Genomic DNA, 26382 nt, shown 5'->3' on the forward strand with positions numbered 1-26382 from the left:
ATCTTCTGCAATGAAGTTCCTACACAGGATGCTTATCAGTTTGCCATCATTAATTTTACCAGGAAGGGAAGGAAATTAACCTGAATTTTAATGTTCGGCAAGCCCTTAGAAGTCTCTTCTGGGTACTGAAGCTTTCACAGCATGTCTCAAGGGGCATAATGGCAACTACGTAGCTCTTACACATGTCAATATTTACCTTCTGTTTTCTGCTTTCTTTAGCACATTCTGGGGAGATGGGAATTGTAGAATCACAGAATGCAGAGTGCTTTCCTTTCAACCTTTGTTAAATCAAGATCTTAATCAGAAGACAGCCAGAAGAAGTGTGGCCAAATTTTATCACCAACACAAAGCAGTAAGGTGCTTTTAGCAGCGGGTTACTTCATTTCGAACTACAAGGAGACGTCAATACCACATCAATGCTCTGTGCGCAGTGGTGCTTGTTATTTCTGCCCTGAGCCGGGGCCAAAGCAGAGAGAAATCAATGGAGCACGCACTCTTTGCTCCCTGCTCTCCCCGGGGTTGCAGTGAAGGGCAGGTCGGCCTCTCTTCCTGGATAGGACGTGAGAGAACGATCTCAGGTTGCAGCAGGGTAGGTGCGAGGAACATTTATTCTCCAAAATGGTGATGCAGGGGTACGGGCTGGCCGCAGAAGCGGTGGAAGGGCTGCGCCCGGAGGCGCTCAGGAAAAGGGCAGCAGGGCATTGATGGATACGGGTTAGTGCGCGTGGCTGGGGATGGGCTGACCGCCGCGCTCCGACCTGCGTCCAAGACACGGAGCCGATCAGCACATTCTGCACAGCAGCGGGAGCACGCCACGAGCACTACGGCAGAAGCACGAAGCAGCTGCGCCGGCACAGCGCTGCCGCGAGGACGGAACCGCACTGCGCAGCCGTGCGCCCTGTTCCGCCGCGCCGCGACCCGGCGCTCCCGTGACGTCATCGGCGGCGGCCCGCGGCGGCGCACGTGGGCGCTGACGTCGCGGTGCGGCCGGCGGGCGGGACGGCAGCAGGTGAGGGTGAGGGGGGTGGCAGGGCCCGGCCTGAGCGGGGCGGCGGGCGGCAGGAGGGGCTTGGGCGGGCCGGAGCACGGCGCGGCCCCCTTAATCGCACTCGCCGGGCCCCGCCTGTCAGCCGCGGCCTGCGGAGGCATGGCGCGGGTGCCGCATTTCTGCTTGGAGCCGGCCTGTGCCCCGGGGGCTGATTGGTGTGTAGTATATAGGTCGTACCACGGCCTGCTGCAGCTTGGCCTTAGCGTTCCCTTCCGTAAAACGAGGAGCGGTCTCTCAGAGCGGTTGCAGAAACAAACCCGTGTAAAAACACAGAGCATTTAATCACGAGGCCCGGTGTGTTTTCAGCTCGGGATGAGAGCGCTTTATGGGGTGCGAAGGTTGTGCTGCGTTTCACTTCTGCCCTTTGCTTTCTCAGGCACGTTTCTAAGGCTGAGCAAATTACCGAATGGTGTTTGGTGTGAGGGGAGGCAAGAGGAGTCCGGACGTGGGGAGCAGCGTGGGCAGGTAACGGGGTGGTCCGGTATCTCTAGAAAAGGTAGGGCGGGGAATGAGACTGTGCCCTGCGACCTTAATTGAGCTCTGCTTGGTCTTAACTGCTGAAATGGTTAAATAATGATAGAGAAGTTGTGTTAGCTTCAAGCAGGGTAATAATTATGCTATGAAAGGAAAGGCCACCTGCTAAAATTTATATGAGGATCAGAGTGAGTGACAACTGAAGATCTCAGGGAAAACAGCTTCTTAGCACGGTTTTCATTGCTGCTCTGGGTTAGTTGTGTTTTAGCATTGCAAGTGAATCTTTCAACAGTAAGAATGCTTTTTAATTTTTTGTCCTCATCCCTTTTACTTGATAACAAAATCGTGGCTTGTCAGCAAGGGGCTTTATTAAAAAGAAAAGCCTTGTCATTGCCTATTCAAATGAGGCTTTCTGGCTTCTGGGGTTAAAGCACAGGTCTAGAACGAAAGCTGTGTCCTTGTTGCTCTTTAACCTCTGTGTTTTTTCTCTCTCTGAACATAAATCAGCATCAGTGTTATGGAATGTTACAGGAACTTGTTATGGAGGACAGACAAAAATGATCACAGTACAGTTCAGAGTAGCTTGCAAACTGCAAAAATAAAATACAAAATTTGTCTTGGAAATAAATCTGAGGTATAATCTAATCCCAATGAAAGCACTGTGGTCAAGTTATCAATTTGATGGTGTGGAGAAAGGTGACTTATGATCGTTATTTGCTTCTTGTGCTCTGGATTTTGAAAAACAGTACCTATGGTCAGCTAGGTTGTCTCACATATCTGGTGCGCTGAGAAGCTGTTGTACTAAGAGGTGTAAATGGTGGACTCAGGTTGAGATCTTTACACCTGAAAGCAGCAGATTTTGATTCAGTTTTTGGCTTGGTCGCAGCCAAGAACTTGTGTGGCCTTTGTCAAATCACATTGCCTTTCGATGATTCTGTGGAATAGAGGCAGCATTCCTGTTTAGATGACAAAACATCACGGAACAGAGACTGTACCTTACTGTGTTTTGGCACAGGACCATAATGTTTCTTAAGTATTTTGTTAGCTACTGAGGTGTAAATAGAGTTAAGAGCGTGGATAAGTAAAAAGTATTTGAGGCCTGCATACTGTTTGCTTCTCCTATCTATAATCTGTTTGTGGACATGGCTGTGAAGTGAGTTGATAAACAAACTGGTCAGAATGAAATACTGCCTGGCATGACATTCAGGGAACACCGAGCTTATTCACCTTGCCCCGGAATGTGGTAGCATTAAAGTTACAAGATCCCATCTGTACTTAAAAATGAGAAAGAAATGGGTAGAGGACTGGGAAGGGGATTTTTGTTTTCTTAGGCACTGACAGGGAGACATGAGTGAAGAAAATGGAGATGATCTCTGAAGATGTTCAAGTTACTTAATCTTCATAGCTGTTCAGGCCAAGCCTCCTGCACAGCTTGCACATCCTTTGCAGTGAGCAGGTGCCTGCTGCTGCAGCCTTCTGCTTGCCAGCACAGCAGCATGGCTTCCTGCATCTCTGCATGATGCTCGCAGCAGGCTTCAGCTACTTGTAATTTTTGGGTAGCAAATTGAGAGGTTGACATTCTTTGCCTTACCGAAGATGCATCTATTGCAGAATCACAGCAAGGGGTTGTGATTGACCCGTGTCCTTGTTTTCCCTTCCATCCACCTGTGCCCCATTCCTTCCTGCTGGATCCCAGCTGAATTCTGTGGAGCTTTTGCCAAAGGTCTTTAGAGAAGGTTCCTTTAAGCTGCCTTAAGTCCTCTTGCAGTCACCTATAGGAGCTCAGTGGGCCATTCCTCCTATTACAGTTGTGTTCCTGCTGTGTGAGCTGGCCTGCAGCCCAGAGGTGAATGCACCTAGTGAAATTCTTCTGTCCTTGGGAACAGATTTCTTCTGAGTTGATCTGATCCCCAGTCCAATATGAAATCCTGGACTACAGTGACAGTTTTAAAAACTGCTTTCTTAAGTGGTCCATTTCTGAGTCCCCAGAATGCATGGCCTGCTCTCCCAGCAGTGTGTGCTCCTGTGGCATGTAAGTCACAGTATTTCTACCCCCAGAGTGAAATGACTGTAAGTTTCTTCCTGTGTGTGGGGTTACTTCTGATATGTGGGGATTTGGGACCTTCAGCATCATGTGCTATTCCTGCTGTCACAGGGCTCCTCAAGCTGTTAGGTGTATCTGTGCTGTTAGGCTTGCCAAGCTTAACACACATGCTACCCCTTCATGGCACCAGCAACCCTATCTTTCACCAGATTGTAAAGAGCCTTAATAGGGCAGACCAGGTTTTGACTTGCTGGGCTCTGACTGAACTCTCATTTTCAAGAGATGCGAGTAAAGTTGACAACATGGCAGAGAGAGGTAATGCTGGCACTATTGTCCTCAAAGGAAGTTTCTGGAGTTTTTAGTGGTTATTGCCTCCAGCCCATGTGTGTGAGTGTCCTGAGATGGCTGAAGAAGCTCTGAGGTTTTGTGCTTTGTTTTAGTTTCAGGTGGGAAGATGAGTCCAAAAATTACAACAGAACTGCTGAAGCAGTTGCGGCAGGTCATGAAGAGTCCTAGGTATGTCCAGGAGCCTGTGCAAGCCTACATAGTGCCCTCTGGAGATGCTCACCAGGTATGGATGGATGAATTACGGGAATGATTTTACTTTTTCTTGCCAGGGATAACAAAAATCATCCTTCATTCACTAACTCTCATGGTTCTAGAGTAACAGCCTGAGTAACCTGAGAACCATTGTTTTGGAAAAAGTTTCTGGAATCTATTCAAGAGACTGAAGTTTTTATGTTCTTGTAACAAATCAGCCTGGATATTCCACCAGCAATTTCTCATCATATTGTCTCCGGGGAGAAAAGAGAGCTTGCCAGAGCACTTGCTGTCCCCATCCTGACTGGTGGAAAGTATGGATTTATGTGAGGAGGAAAAAGCATTATCTGGGCTTTAGTTTCCCCGTTAGCACCTCCTGACTAAAACATTCTCTTATATCTGGTGGTTGCAGAACTTTCCCTTTGCTAGATCCAGTTCTTGCTGGAATTTGCTGCTTTATGATAAAGCTCTTCAGATCCTATGCAGAGAGCTCTTGGGAGAGGCAGGAAAAGAGGATGTCACAATGACACTTTCCTTTGGAGTCTGATCTGCATCCGACAGTTCTGTGTGCTAAAGACAAGAGGAGTGGCTCAACATGGGAACCCGTGGTGGCAGCTGTTTTGTGTGCTGCTTCCACTGTTTTTCTCGATTCGTGTAGTTCATGACATTATTTTTAAATTATTGACCTGCTTTTTACCTCCCCAGCCTATTTGTTTGCTTGTCTTACTCATGTCTGCTCTGTTTGGAGACCTAAGAACAGCTAAGGCCTTTTTTTCCTCCTCAGCCGTTTTCAGGAAACAAAAGACCTGAAGCTTTTCTGGCTCACATCCAAAGCTCTCTTTTACCCTAGGGTGTACTAGAGCAAAATGCAACTCAGTCAGAACCTTTGCCCTCGACTTGGCACTGAGGTGTGCTGGGTCCAGACTTGCCTGTGCCCTGGGAGCGTATGTGCAGCATCATGTTTCCTATTATGGAGACCAAACTTGGGCAGGTAGAGGGGAGGCGCTTTCTGCAGCTGCTATTGTCTGCTACATTCCTGCCTCAAGCTGCCTCTGTCCATATATAACTCTGGTATCATTTCACTAGATGTTAAGTGCTGTCATGTGAGTTGAAGAATGTGACCCTCAGGACTTCTGGGTTTTTCTGTTGCTCTCTTTTTCCTTGACAGAATGCAGTTAAGTAGAGAACCCCATGTTGCTATTTCCTGCTAGGCAAGTTGATCAGGTTTCTTTGGAGAATGAATCTATCTAAATGGAAATGATTACTAAAAGCTGCAGATTTTGGTGCCTCTTGACTGGCTAGTGCAGGATTCTGTCTGTCTGTGAGGTTTGGGAGTTGCTGCAGATTTAAGCATAGGCAGAAACCTGGTAATCCCAGAATAGCCTTACTGATTCCAGATATCTTGTGATGAGCTGAGATTTGCAGCTTTTGTGTGTTCCAAACAAGTCTTTGTTTCCTGTATGCAAATAGGAACTTTACAGGCTGTGACTCAGAAGACTGTGGCTTGATGATACCTGAGCTTGAGCCTTTTCCTCTCTGTAGCCTGAGTTACTTCCTGCCTTTGCCTCTCTCAGCTGTTGTTGATGCTACCCGGGGATCCATATCAACAAAGAGGGATTTCCCTCCTGTGGTATTGACACTGGTTTTAGACCAGGGGAAACATTCCCATTTTGGTTTCCAATTCCTGAATTGGACTGATGCTACAAATTGCTGATTAACTTTTGTTAGTAATCACTGTCACTGGGAATATTTGGACTTTTGTAATGCTTTTAATACTGGTTTTCCAGCTAATGCCAAAAGGCTTAGGCTATATTGCTGCCTGGAGGCTTGCCACCAGCTCTTTCCTCTGGTTTCCATGCTTAATTGTGTGAGGAGATAAAGGACCTGCAGAGCTTCTCACACACAGCTGGCTCTATTTCTGGCTTACCCAAGGCTTTTAATACTTTGGGTTTGTGGCTTTTGTAGCCAGCAGTTAATTTTGGCTCCTCTGATTTTTTTTGAAATTTTTTTGAAATTTTGGTGCTGCTATTAAGTTAGAAGGAGGTGTTTCCTTGGAAGTTTGGATAGTCCAAAGGCTGTTAAGAAAGAAGAGCCAAAAGTGGGCTGAAGTCTGTACAAAAAATCCTGCTTGCTTTTGTGAGTATTGTGCTTGAATTTTCAAAGGAGCGTGAAGGGATGAAATGCTGAGCTTTTGGGAGTGAGGTACTTATTTTCTTTGTGGCTCTGCTAAGAAAACTTGTCTAAGCTTTTGGGGGTGTTGCAGTTGTAAATGCAGTATCCATTTTTATGTTGAATTATCTAATTGATGTTGAATCTGGAGTCTCCTGTGAGGATATTCAGAGATTGGAGGAACTTCCTCCTTAATGGGGGAGAATAATGTTTATATTGAAGCTTGGACTTTGAGCTAGTCACAGCTAACCTGGGTCTGGCTTTCACACCTCAGGTTTTGACTCAGTGAAAACAAATTTGGTCACATCTGGCTGATCTTCCAGATCAAGGAGGTACCTACCCAGCTCAGGTCACTGTGTTTGGATTGGCAGAGATGCAGTCTTCTGCTCCTCTAAAATACGTGTTCTTAGCTGAGGAATCAGCAGAGCTATAAAGCAAAAGAGGATATGGCTTGTGCACAGGTTGTACTGACCTGTTCCAGATCTTACTGATGCAGTTAGGCTTTTGGCAGTAAATACTGAGCTCCCTCCAAGCACACAGCAGGTTGTGTTCTTTAATGGCATTGGTGTGGTAGCGCTAAGGCCAGTGAACTGCAGTTTTCGTTGCTATTCTTGGTTGACATTAGAATGCCCTGAGCAGAATAAGTTTTTAGATGTTAAGAACAGCCATGCAGACTGGTGATAAGCACCACTCGTTTCTTTAGGTTCTTCCTGGCTTGGTTGAGGGCCTCTTTGATGCAGCCCCCATTTTGTCTGCACATTTGGGACTGATAGGCATGGGGGAGAGCAGCCACAAAAAGCCTGAGAAAGTCCAGGTTGAAGGCCATGGGAGCTGCAAGACAAGCCCCAGGGAAATACCTTGCTGTGGCCTGTACTTTGTGTGGCATACGCAGGTGTTCCCCTTGTAATTTTAGCTTGTGCAAAGTATGGGCTCATCTTTGCACAGTGGGGGTTGCTGCATGGAACAGAACAGGTGGGAGTGCAGGAATTCAAACTGACAGATGAATGAACCCTCTTCCCCTCCAGATCCCTCATAAGCCCTCCTGAACACTGTCCACTTCATTGTAAACTCTTAAAACTCTCTGGGTTTGTGTGTGAATGACACAGCATGAGATGTCTCCCATTCAATCAAGCCTTTTTTAGTTTAAACAACTTTTAGCAGATCTAAAACTGATAGACAAGCAAACCAGCCTGTAGTCTCTCTCTGCTGTGTTGGTTAAGAGAAAAGGAAGATAAGTCACTGGTCTGTTTTTAGGAATCCTTATGATATGATGCACATTGGGAAATGTCCAGCATTTCATGCAGGTGTTGGACCCTTGGGGAGTTGATACCCCAGCTGAGGAGCTGTAGAGGTGCACAGGGTGAATAGTTGTTAGGAAATTTGGAAATGAAAGGTTATTCTCCAGTCCAGCCTCACCCTGTTCTGCTGCTGGGAGATGGGTGCCTACAGGAACTGGCATTTGACTGTCTTCCTGGAATGGCTTTGTCCTCTGCCTACTGATGTCTCCCTTGTTCTTTTGAGGAGAGTTAGTGGTGCACTGGTTGGGTTGCCTCATCACCTAGAAGTGCATGGAGGGCATCATCCCAGCCTGAGAGATGTTGTGGACCTTCTCATCCTTGCAGCTGCTGTGTGTGTGTGTGACAGCCTGCTGGGGGCTGAACAGGAAGAGGCACAGGGAGTGGGACTGCTGCGGAGCTGGAGGCACTTGTAGTTTGATACCTGCCCTATTTCTTCCTATTAGTGGTCAGATAAAATAGGGGATTTCTTGTGTGTAATCCCAGGGTTCTTGTTGGGCTGTCAAGAGCAAAAACTTGCTCAGCCAGATCCTCTTTTGGGCCGTGGGTTTTGCTTTTCTAAGACTCCATTTCAGCAGGTTAGTGGAGACTAGTGATAGCTCCTCCTAGGAGAGGAGAGACGTGGCTGTTCTGCAAGGGTTTTGATGTTGGGGTGATTGGAGACCGAAATCAAATACTGGCTGCTAGTGATTGAGGAAAACTGCAATTTGTGCTTCTCACTTCTGCACTTTTGAATCCTTTCTTTTCTTTAGGAGAACAGTGAAGAGGAGCAGATTTGAAGGGAGTATTATCTTATGAGCAGATGATTTAAAAATAGTCATATCCAGAGACCAAGAAATGCCAATATCTATCACAGCAGGAGCTAAAACCTCCTGAGAATTGGGCTGTGGTTTCTCAGCTCATTTCCCAAAGTGTCTCCCCACAGCTGGGGAGAGAGCAGCTTTCCGGGCTCAGGAGCCCACTTTGGTTTCAGACCATTTGTAAGGTACAAATCCAGGGGTTTTGCAGTTTGAACGTGAGTGCTGTCAGCCTGGATTAAGCTGATTTGCTGAGTTGTGCTAGTTAGTGAACAGGCCTGCTCAGCAGTTCTGACCTCCGAACTTGCCAGAATGGAATCCCATACAAATGATGTGTGGCCATTTCAAGGTATGTTTCTGTGACTGGCAGGTATCTGCGTGTTCTCAGACTCTTCATAATGCTGCCAGTAAAAGTGCCTGCAGAAGTGTGTTTTTGATGGGCTTGGGTTTCTCTCTTACCCACCAAGCCTTACTTTCTGGTGTAGATGGGGTTTGAGTAGGTAGGGTAGAAGTGAGAGGTTCGGCATCTTATTTTTGAAAGGTCCAAAGGGCTTAAGGTTTTCATAGTTTTATCACCTAGATGTTTTTGTGGGGACAAAAAAAGTCTTAAAGGAATTTTGTTAAATTCTAGTGAGGGGACTTCATTGAAGATAGTGAATTTTGCAGATTTTATGTGCTGATTACTATGGTCTCAAGATCAAGGGACACTTCTGGTTTCTCTTCCTTTCACACCGCAGCTTCAAAGGCAGCATTTGTTTGTTGCCTAAAGGGGAGGCTGAGTGTGAAGTAAACATCTGCAAACTCTGAAGCACTTCAGTGTTTACAGACATTTATGGGAGAAAAGTACTGCAGCTTAAAAACCACCAACAAAAAAATGCACTAAAGCTCCCAAACCAGTTGGATGTAAATACAGTATAATCACAGATGATTAAATATTACGATGGAGTAGAGCTCAGGCTTTTTTAACTAATTTCTTTCTGTGGTGCCCTTTATGGGGGAGAGAAAAAACAACTTATCAGAGTATTTTGTCATCAGCTGATTTATTGTTTTCCGTGTTGCTATAAATAATTTCTGCCTCTTTTGTTTTCCAGAGCGAGTACATTGCACCCTGTGATTGCAGACGGGCATTCATCTGTGGCTTTGATGGCTCTGCAGGTACTTTTCCAGAACTTGGTTTCTTGCTAATCTACAGAATTCCCCTGTAAAGAAATAGTCCCATTCATGGCATAGAGGCACAATGGAAAAGGAAACCTATCCAGCTTGTTTGCATGGTCTCCTCTCACTTCAGCATCTGCAGAATAATGTCTTGGCTGCCCACTGGAATTATGTAATATCAGTGCAATAACAAGTTTTCAGAAGATGTTTGACCCCTGAATGAACCTCTCACAAAGTAAAATCCTGTTAACTCTTTAATGTGGTTCTCACAGCCTATGTTCGTTTCTTTTGATGAGAAGGCAGCAAGAACAGATTTTTACATTGCCCTTTAGTTTTGGGTGAGTAGTAGATGGATTTTAGCTAGCCCTCTTGTTTAAACAAGAACAGGGCCAAAATGTTGTATTTGGAAACTGAGCGCTGTGGAAAAGTTTACTTATCTTGCTGAGACAGGATGTTTTCTTGGCTCTAGGATAGGTCTATGTCAAGAGACCTAGTTTTTACCCTAGATGTACCCTATGTTACTTTCTTTGCTGTGTGATTGTTGGAAAGTCACTTTAATCTGTTTAGGTATTTTTTTTCCCAGTTGTAAATTGGCTTAATTAGTACTGCTGCCTATGTGTTTGGAGAGTCCATGTGTCAGTTCCTGTGTACTGCTCAGGGACCTCATTTGGAAGCTTGTAAATTCAGGGCTGCAGGCTGATGCTAATGGATAATCCTATGTTAATTTCATGCCTTCCCTATGGCCTCTTCTTAACCTTTCTCTCTATTTTGGGCCCTTATTATGTACTTGGAAAGTCTGTGTTTCCAGCCTAGCTTGCAGCAAATGAGTGAAGTATTACCCAGGAGTTCACCTTTTAAACTCACTTGATGGAAAACACTTCTGTTTCATACATTTTCACGCTGAAGCATCTTTAAAGGGGGGTTTCGGAAGGCAGAGGTTAGTAAGAAGACAAAAAAATTGTATTTGGAGACACTACTCTGCTAATCTGGGCTTCAGTTCCTGTCTGTCTGCATCTCTCCATCTGGAGTTAGTGAAATAGGACAAATACTGAAACCAGCAGAATTTTCTGTTCATTGTTGCTGTTCAACCATCTCTGCTAAAGCTGTAATGTTTGGGAAAGGGATACAGCTGACATCTGGAACTGATACCTGCTTCTGCTAGCCCAGTAACACCTTTTTCTTGTAAGTTACCAGAGCACAGCTTCCTCCCTGTAAGAAGATGGGATGGTGTTGGGATGCATGGTGTATGTTAGTGTGACAACAGGCAGATGGAAATCACATTCTCTGTTACAGGAGATTGGGAAAGCCTCATTTACCCAGTTGCACTGGATGAGATATGCCTAAGTTGAATGTATCTGAGGCAGTTCATTATGCTGTATAGCTGGATGTACTGTCTGTGGTAGGATTTTGAAGGCCATAGTGTAGGGGAAGAGGTGAAAGTGAAACAGGACTATGAACAGTGAGCCAAGTTGCTTTTATGGGGAATTTAGGCTCTTTTCAAACACACTCACTACTGTCTGTGTCTTTGCACAGTGGCTTCTGACCTCTAAATATCCTCACGTTTCTGCCTTCCTGCCTAGGTACTGCCATCGTAACTGAGCAGCACGCAGCCATGTGGACAGATGGACGCTACTTCCTGCAGGCAGCAAATCAAATGGATAGCAACTGGACACTCATGAAAATGGGTATGTGGGAGGGTGGGAACAGAGAACAAGTGCAGCCTGATTGAGCACTTTGTCCATGGTACAGCATGGGCTGTAGGGGTACCCCATCACACGAGGTGTCTTAGGTATGCTGTCAGATCCTGCTCCTGCCTTAGGGTCCTGTGACTCTTCTTGCACGCTGACATGCATTAAGAAGTCTGGACTAGACTTTTTGGGTAGTGTGATGCCTTATTTGAACCTCTTTTCTCTTTTTTTTTTTTTTTTTTTAAATCAATGAAGGTCTGAAAGATACACCAACTCAGGAAGACTGGCTGGTGAGCGTCCTCCCAGAAGGCTCGAAGGTGGGAGTGGACCCTTTCATAATTCCAGCTGGTTGGTTTTACTTCATTTCATAACTGGGCCGGGCAGTTAATTTTGCTTCCTTGTTTCTCTGGCTAAGCTGTTCTGTTGCTGCTGATGATACACAGCTTAATTTTGCTGTGTTTCAGCTTAAATGAGGTGGTGGTGAGTTAAACCATTATGCAAAATAGGTTGGATTTTGGTTTTAGGCATGTATTGTGAGAGCTTTGCAGCAGTGCATTGGCTGCATAACTCTGGATTTATGATGGACTTACAGTAACCTTATTTGCAAAGCAGCGTCCCAGTCCACCTCCTTTCCTCTGTGCTTGTCACAGGCACTTCAGCACAAAGAGGCTTGCATTGGCCAACATACAAGCCAGAACACCAAAGCAGAACTCACTCTGCTCCTTTTGCTTGGTGATTTCAGCATCTCTGCAGTTTTCTCAGTAGGAAACACATTTGTGGAGAGGTGCCAATTGTATCAGATGAACAAGTATTTGTATAGTCATGCTTCAGAACATGCAGCCCAGTTGAAAGTTCACAGGGGAGATCTTTCCTTGGTTCAAATGAGCAGAGAATCAGACTCATGGCAGTGTCTTTCAGCTAGCTTAGATCTAACATGATTATGCACAGGAGTAGAGGAGATGGTTATATTGTTCTCTGAGGTGGCTTCTTATGGTGTCTTCTGTCTCCCAGCTTAGCAGTTCTTCAGCAATAGCATGAAACTCCTGGGCTGCAAGGTTCTCTATCTGCTTCTGACTGCATTTGTGAAACTGAAATTAAAATAGTTTTTCTTTTGCCTTTTATGGGAAAGGGAGGAAGGGGAGCCTAGAAAGAAAGGAGACCCAGATTCCCAAGCTCGTTCGCAGTTAATGGGACTGTTGTTCAACTGGTATGCATTCTTTGAAACAAATCTCTTAAGTCTTTTCCTTTTGGTAGACCAGTGGAAGAGGATGTCCAAAGTCTTGAGAAGTGCTGGCCACGATCTTGTACCTGTCAAAGAAAACTTGATTGATACAATCTGGACAGACCGTCCTCAGCGGCCCTGCAAGCCTCTCATCATGCTAGACCTGAGTTACACAGGTGAGAAACTTTACTGCTGATAGGTGGACTATTTTTACTGCCCTGTCTCCCTTTGGTTTTGTCTTACAAAATAGTGAGAAAAACTCTACTGGAACAGAGTATGATCCACTGTAGTTAGGTTGAGAAAGTGGTCGGACTGATGACTCTTCTGTCCTTGAAAGTTCATTTGACCATTTGCTACAAGCTGGATAACTTCTAAACAAATATATTGATGTCTGGAGAGAGCACGTTGTTTGAGATAGTTTGTATCAGGTTATGAGGCAGGACTGAAGTGCGCAGGCAAAACAGTGTGCTTTGAATATCTCCAGAATCCCGTGCATTTGTGTTTCTGTCCTTATCTCCAGTAAAGTTGGTGACTGTAACCTTTCACACTGTGTTTTGCAGGGGTCAGCTGGAGAGATAAAATTGTAGCCCTCCGTTCAAAAATGGCTGAGAGGAAAGTCCTATGGTTTGTAGTAACAGCGCTGGATGAAGTAGCATGTAAGTCTTTGCCTTTTCCTTTTGTGTTCTTCCTATTAAATTCCCTCCCTGCCTTAGAAAGGAAGAACCCTGACAGAGTGAGAGGCATTCATGTCAGCCAGTGTATTTGGAAGAGGTTAACTTGTATCAAGTGTAGTTAAGAAACAAGGTTATAAATGATGAATCTGTACTTTTGTGCATTGCCTTTTTACACCGGTATAACTCCTGAGTACATTTTTGGCCTAGGAAATGCAAGCAAATCACCAACTTTGAGTAACAGCCTGGGAGAAGGGAAGGTTGTAAGGTTGTAATATAAGCCTGAAGCAGCCTAAAAAAAAAACCACCAAAACCTGTGAGATTTTCTGACTGCAAAATATCTTCATGCTGCCTCATCCTATGGGAAAACGGAGGCAGTTTTCTGCTCTGTGCTACAAACAAAGCAGTGCAACATGTGGCTTTGTTTACGTAAAGCAGTGGTGAGGTTCACAGTCATCTTTCTGATCTTCACAAATTTTTACATTGATCTCTACCTCTCCAGAGTTTAGCAAATGCTTTGGTTAAAGTGAATGTCAGAGGTCAGCCTTTGTTTCCAGATCGCTTCAGCTCAGTATCCAAGGATCCTGTTAGAAGGTCCCCTCTGTATTTGAGACCCCAGGTTAACTACGTCTCTACATCGTGGCTCCCAGCCCCAAACATAGGAAGGGTGAATGTCCAGAAACAGCAGTGATTTCCCTGTGACTCTTGTTACTGGATTTGTGCATCCCAGCACGCAGACTGATGTAGTGGGAAGATAGTCTTGGCAGGATGTGTGGTGCTAATGTATGTATGTTATGTCTAATCTGACAAAGTAAAAATAAAAATGGCATGTTCCTAATTCCAGTACTGAAAACACAAAGTCACTGTCACTAGCAGAAGCCAGCATGTGGAGGTCTGTAGGCTCTCCTGGATCTGGGACGCTGAGCACAGGGCTTGTTTAATGAAAGAAATACTTACAGGAGTGGTGAATATGACTCCTCTCTGGGGATTCCTATGTGAGCAGAGATTGTCTGTCTCACCTTTTCAGGTGCATCTCCAATTAAATTAATGATAAATTGATGCCCTGAGGTGGCTTCAGATTAAATAACTTCAGCAAAGCTAAGCTTGGTTATGAAGCAAGAGTTTTTAAGATGGACCAAAGGGGGTCATGAGAGAAACTTACTGCCACATGCCTAATTAATTTCTTGTCCTAAGCTCAGGGAGGAATGGAAAGGTCTCTTTAATTTTATTTAATTCAATTTCCTGTATTAAACTCCAGACAAGTTTCTGGAGACAAAGAGATGGCTACAAAGAAGTCTATTGCCTCCTTACTGCATTGGGAATCGGCTGAGCAAGGAAGTTTTTACCCTTACAGTAAAGAGTTCTTTGTGGCTCTTTCCTGCTTTCAAGTGACCCGCTCCTTCCCTGGGGAGAATCTAACTCTATTTTTACTTTCATGGCAGAATTTGCACAGTTCAATGAATGCAGTCCGGGTTGTGATTTAGGACATGCTGTTTTTTTTTTCCCAGCTGTCCTGCTGGCTGGTCTTATTGCCTTGAGTAACTCATTTCAGCTAATTGGATATCCTGGGGTTTTTATTTGACCCTAAAATCGGAAGTTTGGAAATGCTGAACATCTCCTTCCACTCCTGGCTTTGTATGCTGTTGTGAGGAACCTTTGTTGGAAAAAAACATGAAGACTGCAGTTTCATTCTGAGATATTGGAAGCCAAAATAAGAGGTCAAAAAAAGAGGCATTTTTGGTATCGCTTATTGTTTCCCTCCTTCCTCTAGTATCAAAAGAAGAATTGGAATGAAATAATATATCCTGTTTTAACTTTGAACTTTTCTGGCAGTTGGGAAGTGAGCTCTTACCACACTGCACAGACAAGAAAGGACAAATAATACGATTTTTTTTTGTTGTTTTTTTACACTTCCATAACTTTTTTCCCCTGTACCTGCTTTGTTCTCAGCCAACCCTCCTTTGGAAGTTAAAACCTAGTTTTCTTGCTGGATTACGGTGTTTAAACTGCAGTTCTGGTGCCATCTCCTGGCAAAACCTTGGGATTACCAGAAAAACAGTAGGATGTGGGGACAGCTGGCTGTGAGCTGAACCCATGGCCTGCACTCATGACGACTCATTGCTTGACTGCATTTTGGTTTTCTTCAATGCTGCAAGAGATGAACCAGGACTGTGATTCTTGGCATTCTTATTTTCCAGGGCTTTTCAACCTCCGAGGCTCTGATGTTGAGTACAATCCTGTGTTTTTTGCATACGCCGTCATAGGAATGAACACAATCAGGTGCTTGTATTCCCCTCTTCTGTTCCCCAAGATGCATTTTTCTCTGAGAGATCTGTTTCAACGAAGCTTTTGTCTTTTTAAAACACCTATGCTCCGATGCTTTAATGTTGCTTCTGAACCTTTTGCTTTGATATTAGTTAATTTTCTTCCACTGATCAGAGCTAGAGAGTTAGCCAAGTGCTCTGCTGTGCAGCTCAGCACTTTGGCTGACTTTCTGGGTGACTTTGGGCAGGACAGCTGATCCCCCTGTGTCACCCTGGGGCCCTGGGTGAAAAGCAGGTAAGAGTGAATACTAACCTGGGTATTGGAAGACTTCTTTCTAATGCCGTGGATGAGTTGCTTCAAAGCTTCTGAGACTTCATAGTGAAGTTCAGGGCTGGTTTATGACAGAAGGCTTCTTTCCTGTGGCTGCACCATAAAATGAGCTTCCGCAAGCACAGGTGTTTTAGAATCATGACCAAGCTGCTAGATAGATGCATTTGGAGTAAAACCTTTGTTGATTGATACAGGCTGTGTGTGAAGGGTGAGCTGAACTTTCCAGGTCAGTGAAAACAGAAAACAGTACAGTACTTAAAGCAACAGTAGATTTTCCATTTTGAGATGTTACCCTTAAAAATGAGGGAATAGCCATTATATAATTTGTTTCTCTCTCTTGCTTGAAGCATATTGATGGCATTCAGCCATTTTGAATGTCATACAAACAAAAATGCTGTCAGCTCCTTCTCAGCAGGATGATGCATCGTAATTTCAAAGCAGAATTTCAGCTGCATGAAGGCCATTGGGTAAAACAATAGAGAGCAGAGTGTAAGGCATAGTTGATAAACTCCCTTCTCCTGAAATGTCACCAAAACAGCATGGTTTCTTCCCTACCTTCCCTACCAGCTAGATTAGCTGCTGTCAGATGTGGTCCTACCTCTCTGCTCTGATTTTTTTTCTCAGGCTCTTCATTGATGGTGACCGGATGATGGACCCAGCTGTGAGGGAGCATTTACAGCTTGACAGTATGCTGGAACCAGAATTTAAAATCCAAGTGATGCCATATGGATCTATTCTGACGGAACTGCAGGCTGTTGGTGCAGGCCTCTCGCCCAAGGAGAAAGTGTGGCTCAGTGACAAATCCAGCTATGCTCTAACTGAGGCCATTCCCAAGGTGTGTGGCTCTTGCAAAGGAAAAAGGCTTTTCTACTGTATGTTAGGTGTGGTCAGCAATGGTGTTAACGAGGGGCAACTGGCCTCAGCTTCCCCTCTGCAAAGGGTGCTGCAGGCTGGAGTGGAAGGCATCCAGCCATACTGAGGTATTGAGACGTTGTTTAATCCTGGGGGTGCTCTTGATGGTGCTGCCCTTCCAACTCACTAAGCTGATTTACCCAAAGAATTGTCAGCTTAAGATAAGACAAGTACAGTGAGGGAGGGGAGGGAAAGGGAGAGCAGGGTGAACTCGGGTCAGTGTGCCTATAGCTGGAGCATCAGCATTATGTGGACCAGCAGTATGAGGTGGGAACAGAAATTGAAGCAGGAAAGTTGGGCTGGACTTTTGAGAAGAAGCACTGGCTTGGTCTGACTGAGTATCTGAAGATAGTTCCTCTTATATCCTCAAGCCACTGAAATAAGTGGGGCGATGTATGATGTCTTGTATCAAAGACAGGAGGGGCAGAGTGACAAGAGTTGTTGTAGCAAAGACCCTTGTGAGTACACAGATAACTTGGAGCTGCTGGTTGTCCGCGAAGCAAGCACATCTGTTGAGGGACAGTTGTACTATCTGAATAACTTTAGTACAGCTCTGTGTGCTGTATTACCCTTGTACTTGAACCTGGCTGTCTGGGAGTCGTGCGTTTCAACCTGGAAGTCGTGAAAGCAAATGCTCAAGTTAGGACAGAACAGCAGCTATAGATACATAAGTCAGATTGCATGTGTCTTGTATTCATCTCTTGTTTGCTATAGATCACATTGTCTCTGGAACATCATCCAGTTTACATCAGCATGTACTAAAAAAATATTGTGGAAAAATACACTACACAGCAGTATGGCTAGGAATCAGGGATGAGTGGGTATTTTCCAGATGTTGCCTTGGAAGACCAGACCCACAAAACAGAATCTGTGTTCATGTTGAGTTACTAAACAATCCAAGCTTGCTACTTTAGAATTGCAAATTTGTTTAAAAAACAAACATAACCAAACCACAAGGCATGGTACATAAGCAAGACAGGCATATTTTACCTTTGCTTAGGGTTAAATTCTCTGACACCATCAATCCATTTCTAGGTGCAAGTAGCATCTGAATACAGAGCACTGACATTTTGCCCACTGCCTTTTGTTGAGGTTAGATTTTTGTTGAGCATAGATTTGGTGAAGCATCCAGGATAAATCGTTGTTAACCTCTTGTCTTCAGATTAGAGAACCTCTTGTTGTATTGTAGTTGGTGTCAATAGAATAGCTCCACTTTGAGTAAGTTGCTGTAGCTGATTCATACAGAGTATCCCTATGGACAAGTACAGCAGGTCTGGCCTAGATTAAGAAAAGGGTCATGGGTCCCTTTCTCAGTGCAAACAGCCATTGCAGTGCTGGATACCCTCTGTATATGTGGGGAGAGGCCCTGCCTCAAGGAGCTCTATGATGTAGAGCATAGGAGCTGAGGAACTGAAATATCTTGATTAAAAACACCTCAGAAAGCACTGACAGAGATGGAGATTTCCCAGTTCCTCATGCTGGGTCTTTTTCACTAGTTCTACACCACTTCATAGCAGCTGAGCAGCTGATCTGGTGTGCTTTGAAGAACCTCAGTGCTGTAAGTCCCTTTGCTGCCTGTTTCCACCAAAGCCAAATATTGATATTGGCAAAAATCCAGTTTGTTATTAAACACAGATCTGCAAACCCTTTACGGGTTTGCCTACAACTACATGTAAATACGCTTTTTCACAGAAGATTAATAGAACCTGCTGGTATCTGTAAAAGACAAGTTGATCTAATACAAACTCTAGCTGTTGGAAAATCTTGTCCTTGCTCTGAGAGAATTTTGCCATGGCTTCTTTGATACTTCAGTTTCTGCCTAAAGTAGCGCGACTCTCCTGCTAAAAGAATGTAAGAGTTTGGAAACTGCAAATTTGGTCTTTGCTGAGGGTCTGCCAGACCTTCCATATAGATTTGAGTGGTGTTTATTTGTATGCTGGTGTACTGAGAGCATGAGAACTGTGTGTTGCTTGGGGTTTGCTTGCATAGGTGTTTTGACCCCCCTCGTAGGGGCATAACAGAGGACTGTGGAGCAAAAGACTTCACTTTTGTTCCATCCTTTGATATTGACTGTGGTAAAACTTTGATAGGGAACTTCAATGAATTTCTGAAGATATGCAGAGAACCAGCCAAGCATTCAAACCTAAGCGCAGCTGGTGTTTGGGGAAGCACGCAGTGGAAGGGGATCAGTTACTAGTTCTTGATACACAGGAAAGCTTTGTCTCAAACCACTGACATAAGCTTCTTTCAGAAGAGGATAGTATGTAAAGCTCAGCTTTGTAAAGTCTTTTTGTGGTTTTTGGGCTATTGAAGTATCTGTCAGAGCTGCTGATCATTAGAAGTACTGGTACTCTCTGCTGCAAGAGCCAGACCCTTAAGGGGCTCTCCAGGCTCTCCATGTTCAACTCCAGCTCTCAGTACCTGGGCTGGGTACCCTTTGCTCCCTGATGCTATCAGTAAGGTAACACGTCAGGGTGGCTATTGAGATCTGTTTTCATAGCTTAAATTCCCCCTGAGTACCTGGGATTGAGCTTTCTCCCTGGCTGTCTCTGGTTCTTTAGGGTACAGCATTAACAGGAAAGCCATAGCTCAGATATTGATACGATATTTAGCATATCCAGTCTTGATCCTGCTTCATGACATGCTATTAACCCTTCAGTTCCCTGGATTACCCTGATGGTTGATTTTTTTCCTTTAGTCAGGAGATTTCCTGCTCTTTATTCCCCAGTATGCCATCAGTATCTCAGTGCTGAAGGTTGAGAAAGACTGCCAAAGTATGAATTGCAGCCAGGCTGAGTTATTAAACCTGTAGGATTACATAGTCTGACTAATCCACAAGTAATCCTGTCCTTCTGCTGCAGGCTTACCGGTACCTCACCCCGTATACCCCCATCTGCATTGCAAAAGCTGTGAAGAATGCATTGGAAACAGAAGGCATGAGAAGAGCACATGTAAGTGAAGCCTTGAGAGTCTCCTTGCACATGGCAGGAGGTTTGTTTTATCTTCAGGGGAAGAAATGGTATTTTCCTTTCAATTTTAGCGTTTGGGATTAAAAAGTAAGTACTAATTTGGATGGCAGAGTAAAAAAGGTTGCCTGCTGCTGTTGAAACACATCTTTTTTGGTTAGAGTTCCCTCTGAGCGGAGAGCAGGATTTTAATTGCACAAGGAGCCAACCTTGCTCTGTTGGAAGACCATGCAGACTTGAAGTGTTTAGAATCTGAGCCCTCAAAGGGATGTTTTTTCTCTGCTGATGGTTCTATTGCTGGTCTCACTGAAATCTTAACATTTTTACCACTTGAATAAACATGGCTTAAAGAGCATAGAGTGGTTATTGACACGTGGTGCAAATACAGGCCAAGATTGTCAAAAGCAGCTAATGTCCTTAGAGTGCTCTGTTTTTGCATCACCATTGTGACACTCTGGAAATGAGTCCGATTTCCCAGGATGTTTCACATTTTCAAGCAAAGAAGCTGCCTGCAAAACAAGTTCACAGTGGAGCTGAAATTTTCTGGTGTTTATTTTGTGTTAGTTTTAAAGCAGAAGGTTTCACAACAGAAGAAATGTGCCAGTGAAAGTAGAGCTGGCAGTTCTGGGGTTTTCTCATATTGCTGTTTTCTTGGGATCTGCTAGCTGTTCTTTCAGTGTTTGTTTTAATAAGGAAAAAAAGCACTGAGCAGAGAAGGGCATGTTCCCCTGTTGCATGGCCAGATGTGTTGCATGGTTACCTCTGATGAGCTGAAATGCATAAAAGACACTTGAAAATCATACAGCCATGTTTGCTGAGTACTTGGTGATTCTTCAGAGTAAGATGCATCCCAGCTGAAAACCTGTATTAACATTTATGTATTTGTCTTCACGTTTCCAATACTTTCAGTAATTAAAGGATGCAGAAGTTGGGAAGACCAGGTTACTTCTTAGTTTGTATTTCTGAAATTTGCAGGTTGAACTGCTTTGTCAAGAGCAGTATTTGTACTGAGGCTTGATATTTTTTTTCTTCTTCACAATTCCATTTTCATGTGCTTATTTCAACACAGATTAAAGATGCTGTTGCCCTGTGTGAGCTCTTTAACTGGTTGGAGAAGGAGGTGTGTATTATTGTTATTATTATTTTTAAGTTGGAAACATTATTGCTAAGTAAAATTCTCCATTAGGGTGGACTAATTGTAACATTCTTTATAATGCCTTTGATACAAGTGGGGAAATAAGTGGGGTTTCTTCTCTTTGGTTTGGGGAATTTCAATTACGCTTCTATCCAAGGCTGAGTAAGTTTTGTTGAAAACATATTCCTGTTTATTTTACAAAGACCAAAACCAGAGCAGGTGAGGAGTGATATGAATACGCTTAATGTAGTGGTGATCACTATCTTGTGCTGGTTTAGTAGTGCAAAGCATAAAATAATGTCTGTTTTGGTGCAATACTGTGCAGGTATTCCAGTGATTGTCAGCACTGACTGGCAGCATGGACAGATTTGGTATTTAAGAATGGAGAGGAGCAGTCATGCCATGTACAGTAAAAATGAAATAAAGTGAGATTACTCATTTGTCTCAAGACTGAGTTAAAAGTACATAGTGAAGATACAGAGTTCCAGATGTTACATAGTAACTTGTAAAGCTGCACTGCTGGTATGCTCCTGCTTGTCTGCATCCGTTGAATTCACCTATGGAAATGATTTGGTGCCTTCCAGACTGTGCCTTTTCACATCTCAGTGCATCATGAAACTTGTTCCAAGGGCTGTGAGACCTCTCCCTTGTCCTCCTTTGCCTGTTCAATCCAGGGGAGGTTGATTCAGTTGCTCACAGATTGATTTATCACATGCTTAATGTAAAATTTAACATCCTTTGTTTTTCTTGCAACTGCTTCCATCTCTAGATTAGAGGCATAACATTTCTGCTAATACCATATTCTGTTGAAATGGATGGGACTGTTTAAACTTTCTGTAACTTGTATTTGAAGAGATGTTGCCTTGTGAGTTGTTACTTTGTGCGTATCTCAGAGAAATCAATACTGTACTAAGTGGTCCCTGGGCAGGGTTCAGCAGTCATGCCCTGAGCAGCTTCCTGCTTCTCACATGCCACATACGATACTGCTGGGTTTGTGTTTGTAGTTACTGAGGAATGAGGACAGAAAACCTGGAAATGGGCCACTTTGAGCTTGGGTTTCATAATGCTCAGAGGGGGTCCTGCTGCTGAAGCATGCAGCATTTTCTTTGCTTGTTGGTGTACTAATTCAACCTGAATCTTTGTCCACTAGGTTCCAAAGGGAACAGTGACAGAAATAATTGCTGCAGACAAAGCAGAGGAATTTCGCAGGTAAAAAATAAATCCCCTGTTTTATTTTCGTGAGGGCAGTTTTTTCCTTTGTTACTGTTTTATTCTGTAGAAATCCAGCTCACTTGCAGGTATGTTTCACCTGAGGACAAACCATAACTCCAGCATTTCTTGAACATTTGAAAGAGTTGGGGGAAGAATTGGGTCTCTTAGAAGGTCCGAGTCCCAGCCCAGTGGATCCTATCTGATTTCCTTTTGAGATAGCAATGAGGTGTGCTGCAGGTTATAACACTCGAGTATAAGACTATTGCTTTGTTACCACAGAGGAGCTCATGTAAGCATTTGATTTAATTCTCTCCTGATGGAAAATTAGTATTGAGAGGTACCCTAGTGTATATCTAACAGGATCTCTAGAAATGCCTGGAAGTAAGTAAAAAGAAGAAATTGTTGAGGACATCTCTTCCCTGGGTAGTATGAGTGATAACCTTACATGTAAGAAAAGGATAGAGGTGGAAAACCTTTCCATGTCGTTGAAAGGATAGGATTGGGATCTTTATGGATTCCCTACCAAAGTGTTTCTTGCCCAGGCAGATAACTTGGCTAAGAGGATGGCTGAGATGGAGTGCCCTGTCCTCAGTTTCCCTTCATCTTTTGTATTCCTCTTGCATGTGCTGTAGTGATCACCATCTTTTCTTTCAGCCAACAGAAAGACTTTGTTGAATTGAGTTTTGCTACTATATCGAGCACTGGTCCAAATGGAGCCATCATTCACTACAAGTAAGAGAAACACTGCTGCTTCTTTCATCCATCAGCAAACATAGTTGGAGTGAGTTGTCTAGCTTCTTAGTAGAGTCACAACAGGGTACTCCAGGGAGGTGTAGTCACTGTTTGCCAGCTTATTTTATTCCACCAGTGCTTCCATGCATACTAACTAAAGATCTCTCCCTGCTGGCAGCATGCATTATGATGCTGATCTGCTCAGGGTCCATGGAAAAAGGCTTTTTTGTGGGTAGAAGTCTGAGAAGGACAAATATGAAGTGCAAACTGTTCTTCAGTACGTCCAGGAACAGATGTTGAAGGCTTTGCTGGAAGCAAGAAATCTATTCTCTGTACTTCAGTGCTATTTGTTGTAGAAAATAAACTCCTTAGTATGATCTCTGGCTTACTGCATGTTAGATTTCCATAATTGCCACAAAAAATCAGAACTGGTGCATCCAAGTGAGTGCCTGGTAAGGCTTCTGGGTTGTAGGTATGAGCTGGAGGCCTTAAAACTGTGGACCAAACAACTTTGTGTTTAACTGAACAGGCCAGTTCCTGAGACCAACAGAACGCTGTCTGTCAACGAGATCTACCTCCTGGACTCAGGAGCACAGTACAAGTGAGTGGGATGAATGGGACAGAACCACTATGTTTTCTCCTCCTAGTGACTGCCCTGCACAGTCAGCTCGCAGTTGCTCTGGCAAGCATGGTGATGTGTAATTTTGACTGCAGTGCCGTTTCGCAGGGATCCTGCTTATTGTATCCCATGTGAAGGAAGATTGTGGGATTCTGAGTGTAGCCAGGAACATCAGTCAGTGGGTGATTGAGTCAGAAGGCACTGAGCTAGTTTCTGGGCTGCTGACTGGGGCTTCTCTGAGTCCTTTTGTCAGTGTGATTGTAGCTGTGCTTTAGCCGGTGGGGCATGTTTCTGTTTGTTGCAGCTCTGCTCACTGATGATCATGTTAGTGTTGTGGGGAGCTGGGAGGAAGTCTGGCTATCCAGGTTTAGCCTTTGGCTGCCCACACAGCAGCCTGCACAGCTAAGTAAGGCACTTACCCTACCAGGATGTGGGCAGAAGGTAATGATTTGGTTGATATTGAGGTCAGAACAAGGTGGGGCAAAGGAGCAGGATAGCACTGCCCTGTGGCAGTTTTTTGCCTTTCCAGAGAGAGAGGCTCAGGTGCAAAGTTTCTGCCACTTGGGTGTCAGGTATGTTTTTGGGCAGGTGTCATGTCTTTTGATGCACTCTCTGCTCTTTTGGCAGTGGCCTCAGTTCTCTGCAGCTGTTTATTGTGAAGCTCGGACTCCACAGATAATGAAGGAAGTAGTGTTTTCAACCAGTGTAAATGTATGAGAAGTGGTTTGTTCAGAGATGCAGGATAGACCTGGCTGTTCCTCTGAGAGCTGTGCCTTTTTGTTTTGTCAGTCAGGAAGAGCTTTGAAAATGAACCATGCAGACATCCTTTGATAAGGCTTTTACAATGAGATCTTTACCCCACCCCTCTGATGGCCTAATTAGCAATTTCCTTGGTGCCACTGTGAAAAGCAAGTCTTTGAATAGAATGTAAGCTGGACATCAATGACACTCAGCAGAGCATTGTGACAGGGATGCTCTGCTTGTCACCACTGAGAAGTTAAACTGTGAGTTCTTTGTGTCTATGGCCTGTATGTGCTGGGAAGAGTGTTGATACAGGAGTGAATGTTTCAAAGGTAACTCATTATTTCAAGAGCCTCTGTGTTTGACAGCAGGCTCAAAATAATATCTGCATATATAATATAATAATAACTTTCTGAACGTTTCAGACTAAATCCTATCCAAATGATGGATAATTTCTAGTAGCATAAAGCATCCTGAGGATGACGAGGACACTAAACCTGCTTACACATCCTTCTTCTGAGCTGTTAGCTGTAATTTGGACATAAACATATATCTTCAAGCTGCTAATGAATCAATTTTCATACAATAGAATAAATTTGGCCTTCTCTATTGTGTTCAAGTGGGCAGGTAACAGCTAAACAGTTGAAACCCAAATTCACTTGTATGAGCAGCGTAGATTCTGATTTGAGAAGAATTTTGAGATCCTTATGTTTGAAAGAGAATGTGCGTGTTCAGGAATGTTTGGGATTAGGATCTTTTATACAATCAGTCTTATGTAGCACAGAGCAGATAACTTTACCCAGTGGTTAGACTGGTTGTTTTTCTGCAGTATGACTGTTATTTTATTTTTTTTTTAATGCGTTTTCACTTTGATCTTTCTTTTTTTCTCCTATTTTCTTCCTGAATCTTTGTTTGCCTCTGGAAGAGATGGTACAACAGATGTGACCAGAACAATGCATTTTGGCACACCGTCAGCCTATGAAAAGGTAGGTTGTCCTCCCAGCGTGTTCTGCAATTTGACCCTTATTTGAGATACTTAATCATGATGATGGCTTAAATTTAGTGATGTGCCTTATTGCTATGCTGTCTAAGGGATCTATCAAGTACTATGTCTTCAATAATGAAAGTGGCAACGTTTTGATTAAGACTGAAGAGGAAGCTGTCAGACTTGAACTTTTTGAATATAAAGTGTTCAGAGAATGACACTGTTTTTTATCTCAAAATATACACCTCTAATTTACTAAATAGCATGTCTTCTCTACAAGGTAATAAAATGAGTGGGCTTAGGATACACATTACTGGTTTGCCCAACATGGGGTACTACAGGAGTTTAATTTAGCTTAAACCTCAGTAGAGCTGCATTAGTGGTTTATGTCTACTGTACTGTGTCAGAAAATACTCTGAGACTGATCTGAGGAGGTCCACATTAGAAATTCAGCAATATAACTTTCTTTATTTTAAATTGTTTCTTTAATTAACACCCAATTATTGTAGTTCGCTCAGTGATGAAAATAGGATATGCTTAGGAAGTGAAGCTCCTAGCCACAAAGAAAATCAGTCATGTAGGTCAGGTGAATCCTGCTGCTAAACTTGCAGTCTGAGTTTGTGGCACTGTCCATATTAACTGAGGAAGATCTTCAGAGTAATTTAAACTCTTTTCTGCTTGTGCTTTGCTTTTGCACTGCATCGCCATAGGAGGAAATGAGCAGGTCTTTCCACATCCTTTGCATTTTGCTACCAGATGCTTCCTTTCTGTTCTGGGGAAGGGCAATGTTTTGTCTCTCCCTTTTTATTTACAGCATACATTTCTTTGGCAGGAATGCTTCACCTATGTCCTGAAGGGACACATAGCTGTGAGTGCAGCCATTTTCCCAAATGGAACCAAAGGTAAGTTGATGAGTTGGGGTTCTTGACCATGACGGTGACTTCTGGAGAACCATTAAGTGATGTGAAAGCAGCATTATGATTGATAGGTCCTGATGTGTTAGGCAGATGTTGGTGTAACTGCCTGTGTCTGTTTCCATCACAGCATGTTGGATTCTGGATTATTGATTTCCCCTTCTTTTAGCAGCCACCAGTGATGAAAATTTAGAGAGAGAAATCTGAAGGGTATTCTGAGCCCTTTGTTTCTAGGGTGATGGTGATGTTCCTCAGTGACTGGCACTCCTAGCACATCTGTGGCCTTTTTGTGCTCTGAGATTGTCTTTATGCTTTTATTCTAAGACTTATCAAAGCGATAGTTCACTTTCCAGTTCAAAAAGACTCACTAATTTTCTTCCAGTTAATGTGGAATCTCTTTCATCAGTGAATAGTGTGGCAGAAAAACACATAGAGGAGCTGATTTGATTTTGTGCAGGAGAACATGTG

At 43.7% G+C, this 26382-nt stretch overlaps 1 protein-coding gene across 4 annotated transcripts in view; it reads left to right on the plus strand.

The window, feature by feature from the left end:
• Positions 1-918: 918 nt before the first annotated feature.
• XPNPEP1 (X-prolyl aminopeptidase 1) overlaps positions 919-26382 on the plus strand; it is a 29590-nt gene continuing 4126 nt past the window's right edge. Inside the window, exons 1-17 of one of the 4 annotated variants that reach the window (XM_052677140.1) lie at positions 919-1009; positions 1425-1513; positions 4007-4137; positions 9459-9522; positions 11103-11207; positions 11466-11558; positions 12465-12608; positions 12993-13088; positions 15302-15383; positions 16323-16533; positions 19472-19561; positions 20646-20696; positions 21862-21920; positions 22578-22655; positions 23185-23256; positions 24941-25001; positions 25833-25902. In XM_052677140.1, coding sequence (XP_052533100.1) covers positions 4021-4137; positions 9459-9522; positions 11103-11207; positions 11466-11558; positions 12465-12608; positions 12993-13088; positions 15302-15383; positions 16323-16533; positions 19472-19561; positions 20646-20696; positions 21862-21920; positions 22578-22655; positions 23185-23256; positions 24941-25001; positions 25833-25902 — 1393 coding nt within the window. In that variant the 5' untranslated portion in view covers positions 919-1009; positions 1425-1513; positions 4007-4020. Of the gene's footprint in view, positions 1010-1106; positions 1204-1256; positions 1343-1424; positions 1545-4006; positions 4138-9458; positions 9523-11102; positions 11208-11465; positions 11559-12464; positions 12609-12992; positions 13089-15301; positions 15384-16322; positions 16534-19471; positions 19562-20645; positions 20697-21861; positions 21921-22577; positions 22656-23184; positions 23257-24940; positions 25002-25832; positions 25903-26382 lie in introns of those variants that run through there. The other 3 variants (XM_052677143.1, XM_052677142.1, XM_052677141.1) reach the window with 3 other exon arrangements.

This window comes from Tympanuchus pallidicinctus, unplaced genomic scaffold, assembly GCF_026119805.1.
Source record: "Tympanuchus pallidicinctus isolate F22 unplaced genomic scaffold, pur_lepc_1.0 scaffold16, whole genome shotgun sequence".
In the NCBI taxonomy this organism is placed as follows: Eukaryota; Metazoa; Chordata; class Aves; order Galliformes; family Phasianidae; genus Tympanuchus; species Tympanuchus pallidicinctus.